This window comes from Nerophis lumbriciformis, linkage group LG04, assembly GCF_033978685.3.
Source record: "Nerophis lumbriciformis linkage group LG04, RoL_Nlum_v2.1, whole genome shotgun sequence".
Lineage (NCBI taxonomy): Eukaryota > Metazoa > Chordata > Actinopteri > Syngnathiformes > Syngnathidae > Nerophis > Nerophis lumbriciformis.
The window spans coordinates 34,252,940-34,275,646 of NC_084551.2; the positions used below are offsets into that span (position 1 = coordinate 34,252,940).

Below are 22,707 nucleotides of genomic sequence, written 5' to 3' on the forward strand. Positions count from 1 at the left end.
TCAATATGAACATACATAAATAAAATTTCTGAAGGATTTAAATTAAAGTCAAATTTTAGGAAGTGTTGACAGGCATTGAATGCTATTTCCAATGTTCAAGGTACCCTATTTTCCAGACTGTAGAACACACCCGTATATAAACCGCACCCACTAAATTGTAGAAGGAAAAAATATATAAATCCCCATATTTTAGCAGCACCGGACTCCAAGCCGCAGTAAAATTGTGAAATTAGTTATTTACACAGAAAGATTTTGTAAATGTTTATCTACACACCTTAATTGTATCCAAACGTTGCCTGTAACACGGCAGTAAAACGGCGGATCAAACAAAACAGAAGTCATCGTCATAGAGCTAGCTCTCCAATCAGCTAAACAGATTTAATAACTCCACGGTGATGTTTTGGTGAATTTACTGAAGAATTTGTGAAACTAAAACAATACAAACAGAATGCCGTAAACGTGTTAGCTTTTTTGCTAATGCTTACAACGCTAGCTTCATTACATTACGATCGCACGTACAAGTATGCATGAAAACTCTCCCACAGACATCACACATGAGACAATTTAGTCAGTGTGAATAGTTGTAGTTATATTGTAAAACTTACAAACGTTGCTTGGAGTGAGGAATGAAGAATCCATACGAGTATAAAGGTTATGGAAAACTTAAAGACGGAACAGCACTTGTCCTTCCGGTTTAAAGTTCAAAACCGAAGGGAATACTCTAGACGTTCACCCTGCAGCACCTGCCAAAGATGGTGCCATAGCACAAACAATAACACACCTTTTGTCTCCCTCAGTGTTGAAAACAAAACATTACGGCCGTCAGCGAAGAAAAATCCATAAAATTATCTGCACCGTTTTATAAGCCGTAGGAAAAAAGTAGCGGCCTATAGTCCAGAATTTTCTGGGACGCAAATAGTAGTGATTTGGTGGATTTGACTTTATTCAGTTTATACATTGTCAACCGCTGTAGCTGCTCCGATAAAGAACATAATCATGTTGTGTGCATGGCCATCTTTAAACTGCAGGTCACATTGAGGTGGTAAAACTGCTGGCATCTCATGGAGCCGAAGTAGCCTGCAAAGATAAGAAATCATACACACCTCTTCACGCCGCCGCCTCCAGTGGGATGATCAGCGTTGTCAAATACCTCCTGGACTTGGGGGTGGATGTGAGTCCCACTCACTGTTAGACTCTTGACAACAGAAGCTTTATTCTCAGTATGCAATAATAATTAATAACTGGTGATGATGGTTTCCAGATCAATGAGCCTAACGCATACGGCAACACGCCACTTCATGTGGCCTGCTACAACGGGCAAGATGTAGTGGTAAACGAGCTCATAGAGTGCGGGGCGAACGTCAACCAGGTGAACGAGAAGGGCTTCGCTCCTCTCCACTTTACCGCCGCCTCACGTCACGACGCGCTGTGTCCAGAGCTGCTCGTGTGCAACGGGGCCGACGTCAACATCAAGGTACATTTTCAGAGAGACTTCTGAAAATGGCTTTACATTCTAGTTCATGCTCACGCCCACACACGGCTGTATTACTCCAGAGTAAGGACGGAAAGACTCCCCTCCACATGACTGCTATCCACGGAAGGTTCTCAAGGTCTCAAGCGATTATTGAAAACGGTGAGCTCCCCTAAAAAGCATTTTTCTTTGGACAGTGAAATTACACAGGTTGCTTAAAGGCGTGCGTGTGTGTCTTCCCCTCTGAAGGTGCTGAGATTGACTGCGAGGATAAGAACGGAAATACGCCGCTGCATATCGCCGCACGATACGGACACGAGCTGCTTATCAACACACTTATTACCAACAGAGCTGACACAGCCAAGTGAGCAAACCGTTACCTTAATTAAAGGATTCTTTATACAAACCCCGTTTCCATATGAGTTGGGAAATTGTGTTAGATGTAAATATAAATGGAATACCATGATTTGCAAATCATTTTCAACCCATATTCAGTTGAATATGCTACAAAGACAACATATTTGATGTTCAAATTGATAAACTTTTTTTTTTTGCAAATAATCATTAACTTTAGAATTTGATGCCAGCAACACATGACAAAGAAGTTGGGAAAGGTGGCAATAAATACTGATAAAGTTGAGGAATGCTCATCAAACACTTATTTGGAACATCCCACAGGTGAACAGGCAAATTGGGAACAGCTGGGTGCCATGATTGGGTATAAAAGTAGATTCCATGAAATGGTCAGTCATTCACAAACAAGGATGGGGCGAGGGTCACCACTTTGTCAGCAAATGCGTGAGCAAATTGTTGAACAGTTTAAGAAAAACCTTTCTCAACCAGCTATTGCAAGGAATTTAGGGATTTCACCATCTACGGTCCGTAATATCATCAAAGGGTACAGAGAATCTGGAGAAATCACTGCACGTAAGCAGCTAAGCCCGTGACCTTCGATCCCTTAGGCTGTACTGCATCAACAAGCGACATCAGTGTGTAAAGGATATCACCACATGGGCTCAGGAACACTTCAGAAACCCACTGTCAGTAACTACAGTTGGTCGCTACATCTGTAAGTGCAAGTTTAAACTCTCCTATGCAAGGCAAAAAACGTTTATCAACAACACCCAGAAACGCTGTCGGCTTCGCTGGGCCTGAGCTCATCTAAGATGGACTGATACAAAGTGGAAAAGTGTTCTGTGGTCTGACGAGTCCACATTTCAAATTGTTTTTGGAAACTGTGGACGTCGTGTCCTCCGAACCAAAGAGGAAAAGAACCATCCGGATTGTTATAGGCGCAAAGTTGAAAAGCCAGCATCTGTGATTGTATGGGGGTGTGTTAGTGCCCAAGACATGGGTAACTTACACATCTGTGAAGGCGCCATTAATGCTGAAAGGTACATACAGGTTTTGGAGCAACATATGTTGCCATCCAAGCAATGTTGCCATGGACTCCACTGCTTATTTAAGCAAGACAATGCCAAGCCACGTGTTACATCAACATGGCTTCATAGTAAAAGAGTGCGGGTACTAGACTGGCCTGCCTGTAGTCCAGACCTGTCTCCCATTGAAAATGTGTGGTGCATTATGAAGCCTAAAATACCACAACGGAGACCCCCGGACTGCTGAACAACTTAAGCTGTACATCAAGCAAGAATGGGAAAGAATTCCACCTGAGAAGCTTAAAAAATGTGTCTACTCAGTTCCCAAACGTTTATTGAGTGTTGTTAAAAGGAAAGGCCAAATAACACAGTGGTGAACATGCCCTTTCCCAACTACTTTGGCACGTGTTGCAGCCATGAAATTCTAAGTTATTATTTGCAAACAAAAAAATAAAGTTTATGAGTTTGAACATCAAATATCTTGTCTTTGTAGTGCATTCAATTGAATATGGGTTGAAAAGCATTTGCAAATCATTGTATTCCGTTTATATTTACATCTAACACAATTTCCCAACTCATATGGAAACGGGGTTTGTATATCAGTGCAGATTTTAATACAGTGCACTCCAAAAACTATACTGTCTAATTAGTTGTATATGGCAAAATAGCAATGATCATGATGGTGTTCTTTTTTTATTTTTTTCTTACAGACGAGGGGTCCATGGTATGTTCCCATTGCATTTGGCTGCTCTAAGTGGATTCTCAAACTGCTGCCGAAAGCTATTGTCTTCAGGTAACTTCTAAATAAAAGTTTATCACTTGGAAGAGAAGCACACTGTGCTTGTATCTTTGAAATTGTTCAATATTTAGGGATGGGAATTAATAAGGTTATTACTATTCCAATTTTGATTCTGTTTCACGATTTGTTTCTTTATCGATTCTGATTTGGACAAAAGGATGACAAACAGGTTAATTAAAGATCCACAGCTTTGACAGAAAAAAAATGTTTGTAATATAGTAATAAAATACATATTCTACTGTAATAATTAACAAAACACAACATGAACTGTTTTGTGAAACAATATAATCACACAAGAATGTTCAGTAACATCTTTAAGTTTGTTCTAATAGAAATGTAATTAAATATTTTTTTAAATAAATATGAGCTGAGCAATTAAAAGTATGTAAAACGACATCAGTCATTGACAAATACAAGCAAGTCATGTCCTTTTTTAAGCAAGTCAAGTCAAATAAAACTGCATTGTGCAATTTTGAAAATTAACCATTGTTTTGCAGGAAAATATCTGCTTCTTCAGGAAGCATACACAATCTTTCTGGCTAATTACTAGGGTTGTTAACGATAAACCAATGCGACCAGATATCCGGTTTGAGAAGCGGCCGGTTCGGCTTAGATGGTTACAGCCTCCTCAATTGAGAAGGTTAAATTGTGAATCTTTAGGTTATTTGAGTCTAAACCCATAAACGGGTTATCGCGCTGAACTAAAAATCAGTTGACCGTTTTTGTCTTTAAAATGCATCATGCATCACACATTACTTATGGGGGTGTAACGGTTTTCTAGATACCACGATTCTTTGGTTTCAAAGTCTTCTCAATAACACGTTGATGCCTGACTGTATCAAACAAAAACTTGGTCTGTAATTTTTTTCTGGCGCTTTAGCGTGGGCTGGGTCTGAAAATAAACTACACCTCCCAGAATCCTCTGGGCAGCGCGGGGCAAGGTGAGGCCATGAGCAGCAAGTGAAGTGTGTTTGTAGTCTCTGAGAGGAATTGGTTTTTTTGGACATTTCCTGAAAAATGTCATCAAAATATATCCATAACTATTTGAGTTATGTTGCTAACTAACACACAAACTAACCCCAGTGAAAACATAACCTCTTTAGCGGATTTCAGAAAATGTGTGTTCTGTAAAGCGAAACGTGCCACTTTCGTTTTGGCGACTTAAGAGCCAACCGATCACGGATCGTGGGAATCGTCCCATTACATTTTCAACGCGGTAAATGTGACAAAACTGAAAAACTACTTTATAAATCTTTAATCCATCTATACTTGTTTCCACCGCTTGCTTCTCTCGATGTTGCGTGAGTTTGGAGCCTATGATCAGGCAGAAAGCAACTTACCTGGACATGTTGCCTTACTCACTGTCATCCAGTAAAGATATTTTAAGCCAACAAAGCCAAACATCAGTTTGTGTGGTATTTACATAATATTAAAAGTTAAATTGTTAGTTAACTTTTCTGAGAAACAACATTTTCCAGACTGATATAAACATGTCTATTGTCTACTGTGGAGGACACTGTTTGTCAGAAAGTAAAAGTTGAAAGACATAAAGTGAACATTATTGTCTTACACTGGATGTTTACATTATCACTTTAAAGACATGCAACTTTAAGTTTTTTTTAATATTTGCTTGGAACAGTGGATGTCCCTGCACTATTCTTTGCACCTAAAAGTCATATTTGTAGTAATAAATAGGATTAGAACATTTGAGCATTATCTTTGTGTTCGATTACAGTAAGTGTGTTTATCCTAAACATTCCTGCAACTCCATTTTAGACACTATAACATTTTTATATACCACAATAATATCATACCGTGGCCTTGATCGATCCATCCATCCATTTTCTACCGTTTGTCCCTTTTGGGGTCGCGGGGGGTGCTGGAGCCTATCTCAGCTGCATTCAGGCGGAAGGCGGGGTACACCCTGGACAAGTCGCCACCTTGATACTGTGATAATATCGTACTATGAGATTTGATACCGTTACATCCCGAGTTACTTATGTAACTGGAGACAAGAATAGACATAGATACATGGACCGGGTGTCGCGAGAGACTAGCAATCAGTAAACAGTTTATCTTTAAAAGAAGGCGAGAAACATGGCTGTCCGCAAAATAATTACCCACAAGATACGTAACTTCAAAACCGCGGACCATCTCCGTGCTGTGCTGTCTTGTCAGTATTGTAACATCCCAACTGATGGCGGGCTTAGACAAATTACCAGTTTGTCTTTTTTTTTATTTCACAAAACCTGTAGGCATCTGTGACAACACTGACTTGACGCGTGGAAAATAAATATATTTGAAATGTGCCATATGGGGCAGCACGGTGGAAGAGTGGTTAGTGCGTCTGCCTCACAATACGAAGGTCCTGAGTAGTCGTGAGTTCAATCCCGGCCTCGGGATCTTTCTGTGTGGAGTTTGCATGTTCTCCCCGTGACTGCGTGGGTTCCCTCCGGGTACTCCGGCTTCCTCCCACCTCCAAAGACATGCACCTGGGGATAGGTTGATTGGCAACACTAAATTGGCCCTAGTGTGTGAATGTGAGTGTGAATGTTGTCTGTCTATCTGTGCTGGCCCTGCGATGAGGTGGCGACTTGTCCAGGGTGTACCCCGCCTTCCGACCGATTGTAACTGAGATAGGCTCCAGCACCCCCCGCGACCCCGAAGGGAATAAGCGGTAGAAAATGGATGGATGGATGGATGTGCCATGTGTTTGCCTTTTTACTTTAACCACTTTGGGGATGTATGTTGTGTTTGAAAACATAGAAAATACTGTAGGAATATAACATTTATAGAATGTGTTTTTGTAATATTTGAAGATGAATGTTCTCATTCATCAAGTTATTCTTATTCTTATGGCATTCAACTGATCAGTTGTCTTGGAAGATGTTTGGCCTCTCATCCGAGTAGTTTTTATCAGTTCATGTTAATAGACTAAGCTTGGACAGATCTAGTCTGAGCGCTTCGTACTAAGGTCCTAACTATTTATCCTCTAACATTAGGAGCGTATGCACAGGAAATAATTATTTTGTTCTTTTATGGTGTAAAAAAAGAATGAAAGAACACTTATCAGACAGGAAGGAGGCATGCGGCCTCTGAACCAAACAGGCGCTGTCTTGTCATGTAATGCATGAGAATCATTAATATTACGTTTAAAGTTAATAACAGCTGTTTTTTCAATGATGCGCTCACACAAAAAATGGATTGATGTTGATAGTCCAACACATTCTGACTGGTATACACAAGCTATGGAGATGATATCAGTAGAAAAAACTGCATTTAGTTTAGATAATAATGAGTCATATATTGGAATATGGGATCCATTATTTAAATTTGTTTTAACTATTAAATGAACCAAAAATTTGACTTATTATATCGTTGTGGAAAATATTGGACACAATGTGTTGTCAAGTTTATGAGATGTGATGCAAGTGTAAGCCACTGTGACACTATTGTTATTTTTTTTTATTTATTAATGTCTGTAGAGATGGCCAATGAGGGATTTTTAATCACTGCTATGTTGAAATTGTTACTAATATTGATACTGTTGTTGATAATATTCATTTTTGTTTCACTACTTTTAGATTGTTCTATGTCGTGTTTGTGTCTCCTCTCAATTGCTCTGTTTATTGCAGTTCTGAGTGTTGCTGGGTCGGGTTTGGTTTTGGAATTGGATTGCATTATTATGGTATTGTTGTGTATTGTTTTGTTTGATTGATTAATACATTTTTTTTTTTTAAAGAAAGAAAAAAATAGCTATTTACAAGGTTCCTCCTTTGACTATTGACATATGCAGTATTGTGTCATTTCTGGTTTCTGGAATAGTGTGCACAGCATAGAGATGTGCGTACATGCGCGAAAATTAGATATGTGAGAATTGTATTAGCCTGCTAAATAGAAAAAATTAAAGTCCCTACAGAAAGACATCCTTTATTTAATTATGTCTTCTAAAACCACAGAATGTTCAGACACTTTGGGTCCAGTAGCCATAAACTTGCGGCTCAAAGACGTGTGTCGTCTAACTACTCATTCATATCTATGGCTGACAGACGTGTTGCTACGCTGTATGGATATTATTGTCTTTCCTGACTTATTAATCTACTTGCTAATTTCTTCTTCGTAGCTGGTTGCTCTCTGCTGTGACGTAGTTTCTTTTAGCCTTCTGTGGAAGTGTACAAAGCATATATTATTTTCTTGTTTCACTACTTCACATTCAAGCTAACTTAGTGCTACAACTTGCATAGCTTGTCCTCTCCTGCTCCCCCCTCCGTCTGTGTCTGCGCTACAGTACTACATAACATTAAAAGAATGTTAGCCAATATTTCTCCCAAGGTTAGATAGAACCAAACCTAAAACTAACTTTTAGAGAACATTAGCATCAATGCTGCATTTTAAAACCACCTGTATTACTTTATTTAACATACGTAAATAATTGATATTTGGACATTTGCCCATCTATTCATGAATTGCCCAGGTTCTAATCGAGATGCATCAGATAATCGATCATTATTCCCTTCTCTATTTGCCCTGTTGTCATCCTTTCCCATGAATACAGTAACTCTCCAGTGTTTATGCCGACAATCGGCGCTGTGCTTGGTGGCTTCATGCGCGGCCACAAGAATCGATAAGGGCATCGTTAACAAAATTGGCAAATATTTCCCAGGAATCAAAACACTGAGAACCGGTTCTCAATTCCCCACCCTAATCAATATTTGGACTTTACAACCATGCAAAGTAATTAATTGTGAGTCTTATCAGGTTTTGATATAGACACTCCTGATGACTTTGGAAGGACATGTTTACATGCTGCGGCTGCTGGAGGGTGAGTGTGGTTCGGGCTAATAGTGTTAAATGTTTGGATCAATTCCTCACCCTAAGCAGCGAAATTATTCATGATGTCAATCTTGGGTAATTCTCTGCAGAAACCTGGAATGTCTCAATCTACTTCTCAACACGGGTGCAGACTTTAATAAAAAAGACAACTTTGGCAGGTTTGTGGTGTTTTAATAATGGTTGTGTCGCTGTTGCATTTCAACAATCAGCTAAGCAACATTTGTCTTTCCAGGACTTCTCTACACTACGCTGCTGCCAACTGTAACTACCAGTGTCTGTTTGCTCTGGTGGGTTCGGGGGCCAGCGTCAATGATCTTGATGAGAGGGGCTGCACTCCTCTCCACTACGCCGCTGCATCTGACACAGATGGAAAGTCAGTAGTGCTCTGAACGGCCCTCAACATAAATGAGACATCTATGTATCTAACTGTTGTTTGCATCAAAAAGCTAAAAGTTCACTTGCACTATTACGAATGCTAATAAACATTTGAATACTTTGGTAAAATATATTTTTATTTTGACTATAGGTGCCTGGAATATTTACTGCGAAATGATGCAGATCCAGGGATCCGGGACAATCAGGGCTACAATGCTGTGCACTATGCCTCTGCATATGGACATCGCCTCTGTCTGGAGCTGGTGAGAGCGTCACCATTGAGTGCAGGCCTTTTGAATCTTATCTGTATTAATACATGTATTTCTGAATTGATTGTATTAGATTGCAAGTGAAACCCCATTAGATGTGGTGAGTAGTATTTGTGATTTTTTTCAGTGTGCGTTCTGTATATTCTCTAATAATGGCTGTCCCCCAATACGTCACCAGGTACAATATATGCTTCAACAAATAAACTGCTCTCATTTGGTTTTAGAAAAAAAGATTGCTTCATTTTTAATACAGACCAATTTATTTGAAGGGGCTTGAAAGTTGAAAGGAAATAATTTAATTAATTAAATGCAGGACAAACAAAATACACGCATGGTCTTGCAGGCCTGCAGCAAGTTCAAGCTTGAATAGATTGTGTTGTTCAGGCAAGGTTGTCAATATTAAGTGATAGTGAGAGAACCAGCACAAAACAGTTAGTGCCACTTTACATAGACTGTGTCATTGTTTAAAATGGACATTTTTGTGAGGCAGTTACTCTTCCTATTGTAACATAGAAGTGACAATGTACATGTAATAGTAGCATGCAGGAACTCTCTGGAGTTGAGTAAATAAACACCCCCAGACACTATTTGAGGAATTACGGTATTACGTGTGTCACTCTGCTCCTCAGCTCTAGAGTTAAGCAAATAAATGTATCTTTGTTTTATTTGACTAGTTAATGGAAACCTCAGGGACAGACATCCTGAATGACTCTGACGTCAGAGCTCCCATCAGCCCCCTGCACCTTGCTGTGAGTGGCGCTTATCGGCTCTCAAGACTAACATTGATGTTTTTTCTTCTCAAAGCTAAAATCCGCCGTTTATTTTGTGGTGTTCAGGCATACCACGGTCACCATCAAGCCATGGAAGTCCTGGTGCAGTCCCTGTTAGATCTGGATGTGAGAAACAGCCAGGGACGCACGCCTCTCGACTTGGCTGCATTTAAGGGCCATGTGGAGTGTGTAGATGTTCTAATCAACCAGGGTGCCTCCATCCTGGTCAAAGATTTCACCTTAAAGCGCACCCCCATCCATGCTGCAGGTAAGGGCCTGGAATAAATCATGAATATCATTAGCTTTTGTTTTAATTAATTAATTTTTAGGCCGTGTCCACAATTAATCATGCCATTTAGAAAGTTATTTTTCTTTGCATAAGTTAACTTTTGTTTGTATTATTGTAGTTAACAAAGGCAGAATATCCTTATTTGGGGTGGGTTTGTCCTTCTTACATAAGACAATTGAATGGATGCACTTGCAAATGTGTGAATGCTCTGACATTTTTTAAATGTACACAAATATAAATGTAGTCTCTCACTTTGTGAAATGTAGATTTGCCGATTTCTTTTTTTACAATAATTAAAAAATAAATACTGTACTAACTACGATAAACACACAAGGTTGGTCTTTTCTTGTGTTTTAGTGAAGTCTTTTGCAAAAGGTAAACATGGTAGGATATATATATATATATATATATAATATATATTAAATTAATGCGATCAAAAGTCAGTTTACAATGGAGCCTGTATGGGAGCCGCTATATTCTGCCTGTAAAGCCCTTTAAAAAAACATCCAAACACCTCCATTAGGGTTTTATATACATGATGTAAGTATATATGTAATGTAGTAACAGGCACATTTATAATAACATTTAATATTTACATATTTTGCTCATTTTAAGCATACGTGGTGCATTAATTTAAAAACCACATCACAGTGTTCCTTTTTTGTGTTACCAACTACATCACAGATTATTACTCACAGTAGACTTGATGAGAACCAACAAACATAAAAAAAAGCATCACTTACTGTACAATGTCTGCTGTCATTAGGATGCCGACTGATAGAATCTTATTACAGTCCCGTCTAGATGAAGAATGATTCATAATCTTCGCAAAGAAAGAGGGGTGGAACCAAGCGTCTTTTGAAGTCGCCATATCTGGGTCTAAATTGGCTGTCAAAGTGTACCAACTTGTCAGAATATGTCCTTGTCCTTCTACTATCCAAGTGAGAGGCATTAATCATGATCTAGAATAAAGTTTGACGAGCAAGGAAACGAGGAAGCAGCTGATCAGTCGATCGTTAAAACATTGGCACACAAGTTCGTGATCACGGCGCTGCTATAAATAGTTTGTCTGTGTTAACGCTTAGACTTAGACTTAGACAAACTTTAATGATCCACAAGGGAAATTGTTCAACACAGTAGCTCAGTCACAATGATGGAAAGGACAATGCAGGTATAAATAGACTAATATAGCGATAACAAATCTAACATATATACGAATATATACATATGTGTACAGAATAATATATATACAGATATATTATATTATGTCTATAACATATATACAATATATACCAATGACCATGTACAATATTACAGTATATACAGTATATGTGACAGCAGCAGCATAAAATAGAGAGTATTTCCAGCAGGAAATAGAAAATTGACATTGTAAACATTATAAACAAAGAGAAGTAGCTAACATGTCAGGTGTCAGGTAATAGACAGATGTCATCTATTGCTGTATGGCGAGTGATTATACAGCTGGATGGAGTGTGGAATATAATAACAATATCACTAATACTTGGCTAATATTCAAGTCACAAAATGTAAATGGAGTATTGTTGGCGTTTTTTGGATGGGTTTTTTATTGGGTTTATGGGCGCAATAGTCTACCTCGCATTGGCTCCACTGTAAATGGATTTTTTCTACGTTTAAAAAAACATCCGTTGTCATGTCTTTCATAATGATTGTGAACTATAGGCAAAATGTATTTAAAAAAGTGCAGTTCCCCTTCATTGTCATGCACAATTATGTAGATTAACTGTTGGTCAACCCTCTGCAGCTACTAATGGTCACTCAGAATGTTTACGGTTGCTGATTGGAAATGCTGATCTTCAAAGCGCAGTAGACATTGAAGATGGTAACGGACAGTAAGTATTGCATTTGATTCTTTTCCATTTTTCACGAGAAATGTGTGGTAAAATAAATTAACATTTTGTGATTTTGTGATTTTTTTTTTAGAACCCCTCTGATGCTGTCGGTTTTAAGTGGCCACACAGATTGTGTATATTCTCTGCTTAATAAGGGGGCCAGTGTAGAAGCCAAAGACAAGTGGGGCAGGACGCCGCTACATAGAGGAGTGAGTTCAACATTCCCTTCTTTCTCTGTGAAAGTCATCGCAATGAAAGCTTTAAAGGCTGCCATTTGTAACAACACTCATATATGTTCTTGTTTTGTTTGTTTTTTTGACCAGGCTGTGACTGGTCATGAGGAATGTGTGGAGGCCTTGCTTCAGCACAGTGCCAGCTTTCTGGTGCAGGATTGTAAGGGCCGCACGCCGGTCCACCTGGCAGCAGCATGCGGACACATCGGGGTACTGGGAGGCCTACTGCATGCGGCCCAATCAGTGGAAGCCCCGCCAGTGTTGACAGACAGCCGAGGCTACACACCTTTGCACTGGGCCTGCTACAATGGTATGTGGATTGCAGTCGCGCAAAAGAAAGTACTGTGAAAGTGTTGCTAAAAATTTGACCCTCTCTTGTAGCTAAATAAATCTGAATGCACAAAATGATAAAATTGAGTCATAATGTTAGGCAAAATGTTTGCTCAACTTTGGATAATAGAAGCCTATTTTTTTGCAGGCCATGATACTTGTGTTGAGGTTTTGCTGGAACAAGAGGTTTTCCAGAAAGCTGAAGGAAATCTATTCACCCCTCTCCACTGTGCTGTGTAAGACTGTTAATTTACTGCAATGTGAGGTATGATGGGTGAGAACAAAAACAAAAAAAATGTTCTCCCTCTTTAAGGATCCGTGACAATGAAGGTGCTGCTGAGATGCTGATAGACACGCTGGGCCCTTCCATTGTCAATGCCAAAGACGGAAAAAACAGGTGACCTCTATTTGGATTGCTGGTTAAACCTCCTCAGTGAAGTTTGTCTAACTTGTCTCTGTCCTCATGTCATTTGCTCAGGACGCCCTTGCATGCTGCAGCCTTCACTGACCATGTCGAGTGTCTGCAGCTGTTGCTGAGCCACAGCGCTCAGGTCAACGGTGTGGATGCCGCGGGGAAGACTCCACTCATGATGGCTGCTGAGAACGGCCAGACCAACGCTGTCGGTATGCAGGCTGCACACCAACAAATGTTAAGGATTTATTCAAATATTACAAATAAAAATGAACTAGTTTTGTCTTGCGTGTCATTAAAGAGCTCCTGGTGAGCAGTGCAAACGCAGATCTAACCCTGCAGGATGCTGTGAAGAACACTGTACTTCATCTTGCCTGCAGTAAGGTCGGTATATTTTAACCACTAGGGGGCTCTGTTGCACTCCCGTTTTGCAACAAAATACACTGTTGCTGATTGATTTATTATCAATCCTCATGCTAATCATGCCTCCATTGCTTTTACACAGGGACATGAAACCAGTGCCTTGTTAATATTGGAGAAGATCACAGACAGAAACCTCATAAATGCCACAAACGCCGCCTTGCAGACGTACGTATAATTTGTGTTACTTATCTAGTTTCTGGCATCATTGAATTGAGGAGTTGACTTGGAATTGCAACTGTGTTATACACACAGATTGCCAACACTCCCTATTTCCCGGGAGGCCCAACTCCCTGTATTACAAGTGTCTAATACATTCTGTCGATAAAAAAGTAACAACATGTCCTTCATTATCAGCATGTTTCAGAATGTTTGCTCACTACACATTTTGGCGCCACGCCCTCCTTTTTTGCATTACTTAGAAAAAGGTCAAAGAACACAGTCCACTTTCTCATGCAAGAGCACACAACATAGACGTGACATAACTAGTGATTGGTAAATGATGCCTCAGTGAGCGTATGGCACACTCACTAGCTGTGTTGATACTGTTGGATTAATAAAGTGCTTCTGTAAACAAAATTAATTATTAGCAAATATAATTGTTTTCGGGGGGGTTTAAACATATAATGAATGAACAACTGGTCAATGAGCTAAATAATAAGCAAGAAAAGAAAAACTTTGACAATTATTTGACGCGATAAAATCATAATAATCCCACACTTTGACATTTTTCCTTTTTCGTAGTTCCATTAATTTTTTTATTTACTTTCTTAGCAACATTTAGATCGATGATGGTGATGAAAACTTAAGTGCGGCACGCCAGTCTTCATATAGTACGAGCTGTCACTCGTGAGCGGAAGAAGTGCTTCCTGATCAACACAGTTTGGTGCTTTGCAGTCAAATGACACAGCAGCTGTATTGGCCACATGACACACACATCGAGGCTCCGGGGGACACAGTATCACTACCTATGTTTCGTAAGGCGTCAATGCTTCAGTATCGTTTGACCCATCCCTACATATACCTATTGCATTTGGTCCAGTGTGACTGGCCTTTAATTTATGGAAGCACAGATAATCACACACAAATTCAAATATAAAGCATGCACTCCTAATAGGAAAAGAACACAGCTCATTAATGATGTATCTTATTTGGAAATGAGAATGTTTTATTAGTATCAGTAGCTTTGATTAATGACTTGATTGTTAACAAACATCCTTTTTATCATTCCTTGCCAGGCCTTTGCATGTAGCTGCAAGGAATGGTCTGACTGTGGTGGTGCAAGAGCTGCTTGCGAAGGGAGCCAGTGTCCTGGCAGTGGATGAAAATGGTATATCAACTCTTCTCGTATACATCTGCATGGAAACCATAGAATACATCTTTATTGTCCACTGAGGTGGAAAATTGTCTTTGGCTCACTAGCAAAGGAGACAGACAGCACTAAAATACAAACTTTGTCATACAGAAAAACATTTAATAGACACAATAAAAACAGAGATTAGGTAAATATAGGAATAATGTAAAGATAAGATCTAAAAAAGTATCAGTAAAACACAGAACAGGGACTATTAAACTGGCGGACTGGGAATAAAAGTAATACATTTTACCTACGAGGTGCCTTTCTAAGCACTCGGGGACACTGTACAAAAACCCAGGGACTAATAAAGAGTTAAAGTTAATGTACCAATGATTGTCACACACATTAGGTATGGTGAAATGTGTCCTCTGCATTTGACCCATCCCCTTGTTCACCCCCTGGGAGGTGAGGGGAGCAGTGGGCAGCAGCGGTGCCGTGCCTGGGAATCATTTTTGGTGATTTAACCCCCAATTCCAACCCTTGATGCTGAGTGCCAAGCAGGGAGGTAATGGGTCCCATTGTTATAGTCTTTGATATGACTCGGCCGGGGTTTTGAACTCACAACTTACCGATCTCAGGGCGGACACTCTAACCACGAGGCCACTGAGTAGGTATAAAATCCTTAGATAAGAAACAACATCAAAGATAACTAAAATTTACAGTCAATAAACTGTCTGGAATAAGTGTTTTTTGAGTATTGATTTGAAGAGGGAAAATGGGTCCACATTGCAAACGTCTGGGGGTAGTGCCTTCTAAAGTTGAGGGGCCGAGCGGCTGAAGGCTAGGGCTCCAATGGTGGACACACAGTCTAGATAAGGGGACTGTGAGATGAACGGTTGACTAGGATCTTATGGAGCGTGAGGCCGTGGTGACATGGAGCAGGTCACAAAGATGTTACAGGGCAAGGTTATGGATAGCTTTAAAAGTGAGGATAATTGTTTTAAATTGGATGCAGTGTTTGATTGAGAGCCAGTGGAGTTGCTGCAGAACATAGGTAATGTGCTGGATTGAGGGGGTTCTTGTGATTATCCATGAAACATGAAACCAATATGGCGGCAGTATGTGGGGTAAAGAATGACACAATACCGGCCCCCGAGTTCAGTTCAAAACTTGGGGACAAACTTTTTTACAGCAAATTCCTAAAAACAATAGCGTGCTCTTGTTGTATAGACTTACTTGGACCACTGTTAACACATTGGCAGATCCTTGCATTGACATGTTTACCTTGCTAGCAAACATAGAACACTGCGGTCCAAACTTGTGATTTACAAACCGATGTGTTCCTCAAGTCACCCCTTTAAGTCCTCTCCTTTTTTGCAGTTAGAAATGTTTTTCGTAAAGGGATTTATGTAACTAAGGTGTTGCTTTGGCTTGTTTACTTTAGATACAGTCAGTAGTCATGTGTTCAACTTCTTTAGTTATACTAGTGATGTTCCTCAAGGTTCTATTTTAGGTCCTCTCCTTTTCATTCTTTGGGCTACTCAACTGGTGGCCCACAAATTAAGTTAGAAAACTTTTGAGAGACTCACATTTCTGCAGCAGATTCTTAAAAACACTAGAGTTCTGTCATAAAGATGATCTTTGACATTTTTTTTGCAGAAGGTCCTTAAAAACCTCAGAGCAATCCTGTAACTCCGACAAAGTAGATCAAACGTCTGGTATAGAGGACGCTGGTTCTAAGACGAATAGTGAAGGGTTAAATCCAGCCCCCCAGTCCTTAGCTTTCTTAAAATGTGGCCCCCAAAACAATTTAGTTGAATATCCCTGATGTAGAGGTAGAGCAGTTTAGGTTATGCATATGGATTGTTCACTTTGTCAAATGATATTACATTAGATTAATGCAGGTGTATGCATTAGGGCTGTGAATCTTTGGGCACCACACAATTTGATTTGGTTCGATTTTTGGGGGTAACGATTCGATTCAGAATCTATTCTTTATTTAAAACGATTCTCGATTCAAAATCAATACTTGTTAAATAACATTGTGTGCCAGTTTTATGATTAACTACATTCCTCTATAAAATAGATAAACAGCTCTGATCAATTTCTATGTTACTTAAAAGAAAATCGGTTTTGTTTAATAAAATTATACCCAAACATTTAATAAAGTGGCTGGACAGGACAGATTTTCTGGGGTTTTATTTTTATTTTTTTAATAGATTTTTGATTTGTTTTAATTGATTAAGTATCGTTACACATAAGAGTCATTCGAAAATAGATTTTTTTTGACACCCCTAGTGTCATTCCCTTTTAGGTTACACACCCGCCTTGGCTTGTGCCCCCAACAAAGATGTGGCTGACTGCCTCGCCCTCATCCTGGCCACCATGATGCCTGTGTCCCCCTGCACCCCGGCGCCCACCCCTCCTTTCAGTGCCATCAACCACTACACCACTAGCCCCTCCAAGAGCGCCACCTTCGACAGTCTGCCTGTGCTGCGCGGCCAGCACACCACCTACTGCAGCTTCAACAACATCGGCCATCACGATGGCTTCTACAAAGACGAGGAGCTCAACGACTCGGATTCAGAGACGTACTGAAGGACAGCAAACTGCGCTAGAACTTACACAACACACACACTGTGTCTTAAGATTCACCCATGGCCAGCTTGGGAGGGTAGAAGAGACGAGCCCCGTGCAGGAGCCTTAAAAGTTATCCCCTCCCGACCTCACCCAGCACCAGGTGTCCTTCCAGCTGAAAAGAGGCTATACTGACTCACTACTTGAGTGATTGCACCTGATAGGAAAACCTTTTAACTGCAATAACATGCTGACGAAGGACAGTAGCACCTCACGGAAAGCTAAACCAGCATGGACCAATTGATGTGGATGCATTTTAAATGAGGCGTGAGGCTATTTTTTTCGAGTTGTTGGTTTTCCTGGAGGAGTGTGCCACATGTTTTTGAGATGTTTGTGTGATTTATGAGGTTGATCTCTAACATGACATCATTCAGAATGCACTTGTCCTTCATGTCTCCATCACACAGGAAGAAAATGTTTCTTTTTTTGTTTGGTTTGAATGTTTAATTAAGATCAACAGTTTTAAATATCCCTGTCCGTTAAAAACAAAAAACAAAAAAAAATCACACATAGTGACATGAGTTATTTAAAAATTATTATTTACGTCAGTTTATTTTTATGTTGATCAACCTCACTTTTATGGATCGGCCTGTCCATTGCGGTATAGTCTCAAGAATAAATTATTTGTGTACTTTTGAGTCCTGTTTATGTGCTCATTTTGTGCCTTTACAAGTAACTGATAAATGGTGTGTTAGATGCAGCTGTAAAAAGCCCAATGATTTGCACTAGATAGATTATAGAGCATTTTTGGGGAAGAACTGCGTTGATACTGAGGCTCTACTTTGGGGAAGTTAGTATTTTAATCATGATAATGGATCAATGTGGACATAGTGTAGGCTATGTAGCAGTAAGAAGTGGACACATTGAAATGGAGGACAACACAGTTCAGAAACCATAAAATGTGCTGCCTGCTTTGAATGGGGAAAAAGTACTATCTGGGTGGAAAATATGAAAACAATAAAAAATGACAGTAGGCCTAAGACAAATCTAAACATAAGATAATTAGTTGGTTCTAAGAAATATTTGTGATTATATATATTTTTTTCATTTCATCAATTGATTTCAAAGAGAACAAACAATCTCTACACAGTTCGAACAAACATATATATATATATTAATTTGCAAAATAAACAATACTAACACTAAAAGAAAATGTGGAAATAAACATGGTGTTTCCTAAAAGAAGCAAATTAGTTTATATTGTCCTGCCCCAAGGATAAAAAATTGTTGTTATAATGGTGGGATTTTTTTACAAATGTATAATTTTGTGTAGTATTTCCATTTTGGCTGTAGCGTTTAAAAACAAAGATGACAATTATAAAGAAAATAAATCTCTACTGTAGTTTAATTTCTCCTCTGAGTTCCCACCTTATCGTGGTAGAGGAGTTTGAGTGTCCCAATGATTCTAGGAGCTATGTTGTCTGGGGGCTTCTATGCCCTCTGTTAGGATCTCCCAAGACAAACAGGTCCTAGTTAAGGGACAAAGAGCAGCCCAAGGAACTCTACAAAAAGAATTCCCTCTCCCCTTATGTGGGTCACTGTGGCCCCCCTTTAGAGGTGGGGCTCGATGGCGAAGAGACAACATGGGTTCACTGGGCTCAACATTCATAGGAGGGGGCAAAGAGGTCGGGTGCCGTGTGAGCTGGACGGCAGCCGAAGGCAGGACCCATGGCAGTCCGATCCTCTGTTACAAATCCTAGCTTTTGGGACGTCGAACATCACCTCGCTGGGGGAGATGGAGCCTGAGCTGGTGTGCAAGGTGTAGAAGTTCCGGCTTGATCTAGTCGGACTCATTTCGACACACAGCAATGGCCCTGGAACCAGTCGTCTCGAGAGGGGCTGGACTCTCTTCCACTCTTGCTTTGCAAGCTGTGAGATGCAACAGGCTGGGGTGAATAGACGTGTTGCCTTGCGGCTCAGAACCTGTACATTGGCATTTAAGCCAGTAGACCAGAGGGTAGCTCCCCTCACCTTCGGGTTGACGGACTGGTCCTGACTGTTGTTTGAGTCTACGCACCAAACAGCAGTCTAGAGTACCCACTTTTTTAATTCACTCGAGGGAGTACTGGAGAGTGCTCCCTCAGGTGACTCCCTTGTTCTAATGGGGGACTTCAATGCTCATGTTGGCAACGACAGTGAAACCTGAAGAGGTGTGATTTGGAGAAACGGCCGCCCTGATCTGAACCTGATTGTTTTTTTTATTGGACTTTTGTGCTAGTCACAGATTATCCTTAACAAACACAATGTTCAAACGTAAGGGTGTCCATATGTGCACTTGGCACCAGGACACCCTAGGCCGCAGTTCGATGATCAATTTTGTGGTTGTGTCATCGGATTTGCGGTCTCGTTTTGGACACTCTGGTAAAGGGGCAGAGTTTTCTACCAATCACCACCTGGTGGTGAGTTGGCTCCAATGGTGGGGGACGATGTTAGTCAGACCTGGCAGACCCAAGCACATTGTGAGGGTCTGCTGGGATACATCTAGCAGAGTCTCCCATCCTACTCGTACCTCTGGAAGAACTGTAAACATGTCACGAGGGAGGTCCTGGACATTGAGTCCAAGTGGACCAAGTTCCGTGCCTCTATTGTCGAGGCAGCCGATTGGAGCTGTGGTTGCAAGGTGCCTGGTGCTTGCTGTGGTGGTAATCCCAGAACCAGGAATGCCGTCAGGCTGAAGAAAGAGAACTACCGGGTCCATAGATCTTGCCCAAAAAAGAATGGAGTGCCATCTCCGGGATGGAGAGGAGATTTTGCCCCATTTGGAGGAGTTCAAGTACCTCAAAAGTCTTGTTCACGAGTGAGGGAAGAGTGGCTCGTGAGATCAATAGGTGGATCGGTGGGGCATCTGTATCGATTTGTCATGAAGAAGGAGCTGAGCTCTCAATTTACTGGTCGGTCTACAGTATGTTCCTATCCTCACCTATGGTCATTAGCTTTGAGTTGTGACCGAACGGACAAAATCACGGGTACAAGCGGACGAAATTATTTCCCTCCGTCAGGTGAAAGGCTCTCCCTTATAGGTAGGACGAGAAGCTCTGTCATTCAATAGGAGCTCAGAGTAAAGCTGTTGCTCCTCCGCATTGAGAGGAGCCAGATGAGTTGGTTAGGCCATCTGGTCAGGATGACCCCCAGACGCCTCCCTGGAAAGATGTTTGGGGCACATTCAACTGGTAGGAAGCCCCAGGAAACACCCAGGATAAGTTGGGGAGACCATTTCTCTTAGCTGGCCTGGAACGTCTCGGGATCCCCGGGAGGAGCTAAACCAGGGGTGTCCAATTGATTTTTTTAGCTCAGGGGCCGCATGGAGGAAAATCTGTGCACACATGGGCCGGACTATTAAAATCATGGCATTAAAACTAAAAAATAAAGGCAACTTCAGATTGTTTTCTTTGTCTTACTTTGGCCAAAAATAGAACAAACACATTCTGTAAATATTAATAATTATAGAAAAAAATACCGGCAGCGGTAAAGTTTAAATTGTTTTCTTTTGTATAATTTTTTTTTGTAATGAATCAAGTAACATTTATGACAATATTTTTCCAAAACACAATATAGAATGAGATATAACAGGATACATTTATCATTTGTTTTCAAAACGGTTACAAAAAAGTGGGACCCCTAAAATTTACTGTGGGACCCCGTTTTTATGACTTAATGGGGTCCCTGGGACCCCATTTTGAAAATTCCTAGCGCCAACACTGATGGAGTATTGGTGCGTGCAAAACAGCAGCAGGCCCTAACTCTAACCCTAACCCCAATACTAGTCAAATATCATCCATAGATAGCCATAGATCATTCATTCCAGATCCGGCCCGCTGGCCTTGTCTTTGACACCACTGAGCTAAACGAAGTAGCTGTGGAAAGGGAAGTCAGGGTTTCTTTGCGACCCGACCTCAGATAAGCAGAAGAAGATGGATGGGTTTTCATTTGCACTGCATTTCTGGCTAGCACAGGGGTGCCCAAAATTTTTGTCCACAGCTCGCTTTTTATTGGCCCTCGTCATAGTGTAAAAATAAAATGTTGCTATATTGTGATATACTAGATATTATACTAATTTGCTTCATCGCCTACAACACAACACTGGTTGTTTTGTTTAGATAGCTTAGCATACATTGCTTTTAGTATATTTAATGTGTGATACGTATCGAAGTCGCCCCCATGTCATTATATTTTTCTGTATGTGGCACTTGACAGAAAATGTTTGGACACCTGGGTTAGCATTTGGCCTCACAATTATGAGTTGAAGTTGAAGGTTTGAAGTTTGCGTGTTTTGTTCTCATGCTTGCGATGGTTTTATTTGGGGTAGTCTTGGTTCCTTCTTGGTTTTGGTCTAAATCAGTGGTGTCAAACGTACAGCCCGAGGGCCGGATCAGGCTTGTGAACAGGTTTTGTCCGGCCCGCAGGATGAGTTTGCTAAGTACAAAAATTACGGTAACCTGAAATTTTTGAATGAAAGAAACAGCTGTTCTAAATGTGTCCACTGGATGTCGCAATAGCAATTACTTGTATCTTTGTAGATGATGCTACATATGTACAAAATAAACCACATGATGTTAGTACATCAGTCGAGGAAAATGATCAAACTACATAAATAACATCCTGTAATTTAATTTTGATATTTTATTTTATTTTAATAGACACCAAATGAGTTGACTGATAAACATTATCACGTAATTTATTCAGAAAATATGAATAACGACAAATAAATGATTATCCGCAACATGTAAGTGTAAAAAAAACCCTAACATTATGAGTTGTACATTTGTGCTTTTTCTATTTTTAAACAAAGAAAACAATGTGAAGTTGTCTTTATTTTTAAGTTATCTTGCCGTGATTTTACCAGTCCGGCCTACTTGGGAGTATATTTTTCTCCATGTGGTCCCCGATCTAAAATTAGTTTGACACCCCTGGTCTAAATGGTTATCTACGCAGTATGTGGCCTGTGATTGGCTGGCGACCAATACTGGTGTACTCCACCTCTTACCAAAAGTCAACTGGGATAGGCTCCAGCTCACCCGTTAAGTGACCCTAATATAGCAGTATGTACCCCGCCTTCCGTCCGAGTACAGCTGGGATAGGCTCCAGCACCACCGCGACCCCGAGAGGAACAAGTGGTAAAAAATGGATGGATGGTATAGAAAAAAATTAATTAATTAACGAAAATTAATTTAACATAGCGACAAAAAAATGAAACATATTGTCTTAATAATCTAATGATTAAACATGAATTATAGCAATACAATTATTATTATTATTATTATTATAACTATTAAGCTTGTCGTAAATAAATCCTGAACCAAATCTCTCACTTCCGCTTTTATA

General features: G+C 40.2%; 1 protein-coding gene across 2 annotated transcripts in view; it reads left to right on the plus strand.

The window, feature by feature from the left end:
• The window catches only part of ankrd28b (ankyrin repeat domain 28b), a 39,325-nt gene extending 21,302 nt beyond the window's left edge, over window positions 1-18,023 (plus strand). The window contains exons 7-28 of one of the 2 annotated variants that reach the window (XM_061953135.1): window positions 1,029-1,171; window positions 1,262-1,474; window positions 1,555-1,633; window positions 1,721-1,835; window positions 3,561-3,643; window positions 8,408-8,471; window positions 8,572-8,640; window positions 8,715-8,855; window positions 9,009-9,120; window positions 9,200-9,226; window positions 9,801-9,875; window positions 9,963-10,164; window positions 11,969-12,056; window positions 12,148-12,265; window positions 12,380-12,599; window positions 12,768-12,855; window positions 12,933-13,016; window positions 13,098-13,243; window positions 13,333-13,415; window positions 13,537-13,619; window positions 14,690-14,781; window positions 17,063-18,023. In XM_061953135.1, coding sequence (XP_061809119.1) covers window positions 1,029-1,171; window positions 1,262-1,474; window positions 1,555-1,633; window positions 1,721-1,835; window positions 3,561-3,643; window positions 8,408-8,471; window positions 8,572-8,640; window positions 8,715-8,855; window positions 9,009-9,120; window positions 9,200-9,226; window positions 9,801-9,875; window positions 9,963-10,164; window positions 11,969-12,056; window positions 12,148-12,265; window positions 12,380-12,599; window positions 12,768-12,855; window positions 12,933-13,016; window positions 13,098-13,243; window positions 13,333-13,415; window positions 13,537-13,619; window positions 14,690-14,781; window positions 17,063-17,346 — 2,609 coding nt within the window. In that variant the 3' untranslated portion in view covers window positions 17,347-18,023. The remainder of the gene's footprint in view (window positions 1-1,028; window positions 1,172-1,261; window positions 1,475-1,554; window positions 1,634-1,720; window positions 1,836-3,560; window positions 3,644-8,407; window positions 8,472-8,571; window positions 8,641-8,714; window positions 8,856-9,008; window positions 9,121-9,199; window positions 9,227-9,800; window positions 9,876-9,962; window positions 10,165-11,968; window positions 12,057-12,147; window positions 12,266-12,379; window positions 12,600-12,767; window positions 12,856-12,932; window positions 13,017-13,097; window positions 13,244-13,332; window positions 13,416-13,536; window positions 13,620-14,689; window positions 14,782-17,062) is intronic. The other variant, XM_061953143.1, reaches the window with a different exon arrangement.
• The last annotated feature ends 4,684 nt before the right edge of the window (window positions 18,024-22,707 follow it).